Genomic DNA, 6,000 nt, shown 5'->3' with positions numbered 1-6,000 from the left:
AAAAAACATGGTTATTGAAACCTACTCAGCAGGTTTCAATAACCATGTTTGGGTTTTTTGTTTGTTTTTTGACCATTAGTGTCACACTGTCATTAGACAAACCAAAGTAAAGTCAGTGCTGTATCTGAGTTTATTTTCACACAAGTGAGGGTGCACACACACACACACACACACACACAAGCACAAACTCCTCATCCTCTTACTCACTTTTACAGTGACCTTGCTGCTGAGAATGTTTTTAGGCTTACGTAGTCCATTCTCAACCTTAATGTCACTTTTGAGTGGTGTACTGTTCTTCGCAGCACACTTACGAGCAGGAAGCGTGTTCCATGACAGAGACTTCCTGTTGTGTCGAAACATCAAGCAGTCAATCCCAACATATGCTCATGGAAATGGAAATGTAACCATGAGGAAAAGCTAATTAAAGCTCTTGAGGGGGAAAATCATTTCAGGAGGGTAATAAAAGAAGACCACAAAACAAACAGTAAAATCAGCAAGATATGTGTTATGTTCCCTGTTGTCTTTTGTTTTGTACTGTTATCGTGAAGTTTAGTTTAATTCCTGTTTTGGTTTTGTAGTCTTTTTGTAGTTTCTTTTATTCTGTCATGTTCACTGTTGTCTTGTGTTCTATGTTTCTCTATTCACTTTCTTGTCTTGGTTTCTTGTCTTGGTTCCTTGTCTGCTCCGTGTTTTCCTTTTCACCCGTCACCGTTCACGCTCCATGTCACGTTTTCTTTGTTGTCCGCCCCGTGTTTCACTGTCCTTGTCTAAAACTACATTTCCCACAATTCCCGGCCTCCCTCACTGCCTGCACTCATCATTGTTTCCACCTGTGTCTCGTTCTGTCTCCACTTTGTCTGTGTATTTAAACCCTGGTTCTTTGTTGAGTCTCTGTCGATTGTCGTTCGTTTCTTGTATGTTTCCCAGCCTGGTCCGTGTTCCCTACCCGAGTTCTTAGTTTTCTTTGTGTTTTGTTTCATCGTGTTTTATCTGTTTCATTGTGTTTTAAGTTTCCAGTTTTCCCATCGTGGACTTTCCTTTGTGTTTACCTTTTATTTCTTATGTGTTAAGTCAATAAAAACCGCGTTTGGATCCGCACCTCTTGCCCGTCTTGTCCTGCTTCCGCACCCGTCATAACAATATGTGATTGTTGTTAATATGATCAACGTCTGAATGTCACTGCATAAAAACATATAGTGAAAGCAAGTTCATATTAATGTAATAATACTTTCATAAGACATTCAGACATTGTGTCCAAATACCATGTGTATTTCAGTATTAATTTGAGAAATCAATATGATAAAACCCACAAGAATCAAGAGGAATGTAAACTATTTGATTTTATTTCTATTTCTACATATATATTTAAATTAACTGATATACGTACTTACACCAAAGTGGACACACAGTTTGTGTAAGAGCAGAAGCTTCAATTTAAACACATTTGGCTAAAAGTTTATCATTTGAACTCACAGCACAAACTGCTTCACACACAAACCTTTACTGTCAAGGACCGGTGAGGTTAGTACAAACACAAAATAAATGTTCTACACACTACATTATGAAAATAAGGAAATTAAATTAATAAATCAAAATAAGGTGCACCATTTCTATATTTCAAATGAGATTTGGGACTTCTTAAAAGGTCTGAAAATGTTAATACATTTAACTAGTATTAGCATTTACTTTCAATTAGCGTTAGAAAACATGAAAAAAGTCAAAATAATACAGGATTCACTGGACTAAGTCATGTTAAGCCATCGCATGTCAACATTTTATTTTACAATTTTAATATAATACATTTAAAATTATTAGTTACACTACAACATTGCAACTGTAGTTCTATTGCACAAACCTGACTTATTAATAAGGGTTCAGTTAAATAGTGCAAAATGCTCTTTACAGGAATGTGCTAGAAACAGCAAACAAACCAACAGTATTTACATTAAGTGGCCGATGTGATACTGTAGAAGAAAAAAAAAAAAAAACGTAACAAAAAGAGAGAGAAAAAAATACTATACAAAAATACAATTCAAACAAATAAACAACTTATAGAAAATTGCCATAGACAATACAGAATGTTCTCCGTGACGAGAAACAGGCCAATTCCTTCACAAGGTCTTTCCTTTCTCTCTTTCTTTTTTATCTTTCATTAAGAAAATTACAAGAAATATATCAACAAAAAACAAAGAAACAATAAAAAACAGGTTGTTAGGAACTGAAATTGGTGTCCAGATGTGTCCGTTTCCACACTGATGTAAGATTCCTTGCAAAAGTCTAAAAAACTAAATTTCTTTCTTTCTTTGCTTTTTTTACATTCAGCCCAGAAAAAAAAAAAAAAAGCTCAACATATTTAAAGTCTTTAAGCAATCCAATCAGAGTTCCAGTTAGTGTTGATTGACACTTACTTGATGTTTGAGTCTGCAGTAGTGTCTATGAGGGGTTTTATGACCGGGCCCAGGACGTGTCCCGGCACCCAGCCCTCAGCTGCTGGTGATTGGCTGTTAGCGGGACGGTACACCAGATACATGTTTTGCTGGTTAGTGGCCAGTATCTGCACAGTCTCACCCTGCGTGACACAGATCTCATTTTCTTTCAGTGCATTATAGTCCTGAGTCACCATCAAGGAGGATGTACCATTACAACCCACACCGTCGCGTTGCTGCACGCAAAACACACACAGACACACACACACACACACACAAACAAACAAACAAACAAACAAAAAATTTGTATGGTTAAAACATCACACGTCAAGCAAACCTCACATCTCAGCTATCAAAACAACAGTTTTGTCAAACAGGTTTCACAAACACTCCCTCATCTGCCGTTGGTTCTATATGACTACAGAGGACAGTTGTGCAATCTAAAGCACATGGTTGTTTTAAGTGTGCTAAACATGGTAAGCACCCTACAGAGAGGAAGTAAATCTAGGCAAGATCACACTAATAATAGAACAACGCTGCAGAAGAGTGAATGTGTGTGTCAACAGTGCAGATCAGGCAACTCACCAAACCAGATATTCTGTTTTAAAATGCAGGTAAACATAGTTTCATAAAAAATATTCCTGTCATATCCCGAAAAATCCAGTTTACAACTGAACTGCTGTGTCTGCCACATAAAGCTGAAGTTTGTAATTTTTGCACCACTAGCGATACCAAATGGAATTGCAAAAATTTACAGTTTCAAATCAGCTTTCTGAATACGCCACTATCTGCCATTGATCAAACAAAGAGAACAATGAGAAACAGATCAATATTTAAGTGTTTTTTTACTATCAATCTCCACTTTCACTTTCAAATTCTTCTTTTATTTTTGTTGATTCACATTCTTCATGCATATCGCCACCTACTGGGCAGGAAGGAGAATTTATAATAAAGAATCTGATCTGTTCCCTGTCAAAAAGCTACACTTTGATGCTGCGCTGACTTAGCGCTTTGGGAATAACTGAAGGTGTAACCATCTGTGAATATGTGTTCAACACGTCAATGAAATTGACCAGAATTTATAGCCTCTGCTGGTGACATCATTGGATGCACCTATAGCAGGGCTATAAATAGATGCATCACAGGTGCATCGTCGGATCTTTTGTCTTCAGATCACTCTGTCTGTGTGTGCTTCATGAGCCTGTCAGAAACTTTCTACTTTCCTCTGTTAGGAGTTAGATTTTGTTAGGCAGTGCACAGAAATCTTTCTCTTTTCTCTAAAAAAAAATGAAAAAGAAAATGACTGAAAGACAGAGCAAGCGGTGTGTGTTCCCTTGTTTATGCTCTATGGCTGAGAGTGACACACATCAGTTTTGTTTTGTATGTTTGGGGGAAGAGCATGCTGCTTTTGTGTTGGGGCGGGTGCGAGCATTGCGATCTGTTTTCAGTCCAAATGCTTCGCACTCGTCTTACTTACTTCCGAGAGTCAGCGCCCACACTTCCATCGTGGGGCTCTCGTATGGATCAGGCTGAGGAGTGAGAGACGGGTCCAAACCTATCGCTCGCTCTCTCCCCAGATCCAGCTGGTGATCCTAAAGCGCACTCCGGCGCCTCTTCGGTTCATGAGGGGGACCATGAATCTCCTGAGTCTGCGGACTTCGAGTTACCCACCTCTGAGCATTCCGGACATGATAATAAATCATCGGAGGAATTACTTGGGGTGATTACTAGTGCGGTGGCCAGGTCTATGTCTGCTTTAGTCAGCACAGAGAGACACTTATGGCTCAACCTGTCAGGCATCAGAGACAAAGGACAAAGTTTTCCTTCTCAATGCCCCGGTTTCGCCTTCTGGCTTATTTGGTGGCGTTATGAATGTAGTTATCACCAGGTTCCAGGAGGCGAAAAATCACAAGGAAGCCTTCGGGCAATTTCTTCCTCGCCGCACTCAGGGGGAGGGGCCGTTGGCCACCCAGCCCCGCTCCGGTCCTTCTAGAAGGGATGCTCAGAAACAAAGCATGGCGAGTCATGCTCCCCCTCGTAGAGACTGGGCACCGGCTCGTCGCCCTCAGCAGCCCCCAAAGCAAGACCTCAGGGCAGTCATTTCTAAGAGGAAAAAACCCTGACGGTCTTGCGCCCAGCCTTGTGGGGGTAGCCCCCCTCGGGACGGGGCCCGTGTATCATCCACTTCGACCCTACCGATACCCCCACAAAACCTTTCCATTCCCGCTACCTCTGGTGTTTCGGGAGTTAGAGGCTTCCAGCGAAATGTTGGGTGTACCGTTGCTTCCTGCCTTAGTCCAGGACAAGGAACATTCAACATCCCCTCAACAGGAAGTGTCAAAATGAATACCCATTTCAGAGAACCTGGCACCGTGGAAACTTCTGCCAGGTATTTCTATGTGGGTCCTAAGAACAGTAGAAAAAGGCTACAGAATTAAATTTGTTCGCCGCCCTCTGCGTTTCAACGGCGTGGTTTCCACTACTGTGAAACCGGAGCAAGCATGTCTACTGTGGAAAGAACTGCAAAATCTCTTAGTCAAAGGGGCCATAGAACATGTTCCCCTTCCAGAGAAAGAGTCAGGTTATTACACAAGATACTTCCTGGTTCCCAAGTAGGGTGGGGGGTTGCATACAATCTTAGATCTTCGAGGCTTAAATCGCTCAGTCAGGGCGTTCAAGTTCAAGATGCTAACTATCAAGATGGTTGTGTCCCCAATCCAACATCACGATTGGTTGGTCACAATCGATCTCATGAACGCATACTTTCATATAGAAATTCTGCCACAGCACAGGAAGTTCCTGAGGTTTGCTTTCGGGGGCGAAGCTTTCCAATATCGGGTTCTTCCATTCGGTCTAGCCTTATCACCCTGCACATTCACGGAATGCATGGATGCATCACTGGCTCCTTTGCAACTCCGGGGCATCCGCATTCTAAATTACATAGACGACTAGCTGATACTAGCACAGTCTCAAGAACTGGTTGTTCAGCACAGGGATATCATCTTAGCTCATCTGGTTTCTCTGGGTCTGAGACTCAACGTCAAAAAGAGCGTTCTCTCTCCCACTCAGGAAATTACCTATCTGGGTGTTGTATGTAATTCGATCACGATGCGGGCACAATTGTCTCCCGCTCGATTCGTGTCTATTCAGAACACCCTGAGCAAAGTCAGGCTAGGCCAATTTTGCACTGTTCGTCAGTATCAACGAATACTAGGTCTCATGGCATCTGCGTCCTCTGTGATCCCTTTGGGCCTTCTGCACATGAGACAATTTCAGTTGTGGCAAAAAGACAGTGGATTTCATCCAAGGGCAGTCCCCTAACGCTAATAAGGGTTACGCGCCGCGTGCTTCGTTCCCTTTCTATGTGGTTCAGACCCTGGTTCCTTACTTTGGGTCCCACTCTAGGTACGTCTTGCCATCGCAGGTTGCTAACGACAGATGCCTCCCTGATGGGCTGGGGAGTGGTCTTAAGTGGTCGTCCAGCTTAAGGGGAATGGGAGGGTCATCAGCTCGAGTTGATGGCTGTATTTCTGGCCCTGAAATACTTCCTCCAGCATTTGAGAGGCTGCCATGT

At 42.1% G+C, this 6,000-nt stretch overlaps 1 protein-coding gene across 1 annotated transcript in view; it reads right to left on the bottom strand.

The window, feature by feature from the left end:
• Positions 1 to 1,377: 1,377 nt before the first annotated feature.
• The window catches only part of LOC127655014 (kalirin-like), a 160,823-nt gene continuing 156,200 nt past the window's right edge, over positions 1,378 to 6,000 (bottom strand). Inside the window, 1 exon segment of the mRNA XM_052142608.1 lies at positions 1,378 to 2,662. Within this exon segment, the coding sequence (XP_051998568.1) occupies positions 2,405 to 2,662 (258 nt within the window). The 3' untranslated portion in view covers positions 1,378 to 2,404.

The sequence above is a fragment of the Xyrauchen texanus genome, chromosome 14, assembly GCF_025860055.1.
Source record: "Xyrauchen texanus isolate HMW12.3.18 chromosome 14, RBS_HiC_50CHRs, whole genome shotgun sequence".
Taxonomy (NCBI): domain Eukaryota; kingdom Metazoa; phylum Chordata; class Actinopteri; order Cypriniformes; family Catostomidae; genus Xyrauchen; species Xyrauchen texanus.
Note: the sequence above shows the minus strand (reverse complement) of the source record. Positions and strands in the feature narration are given on the sequence as shown.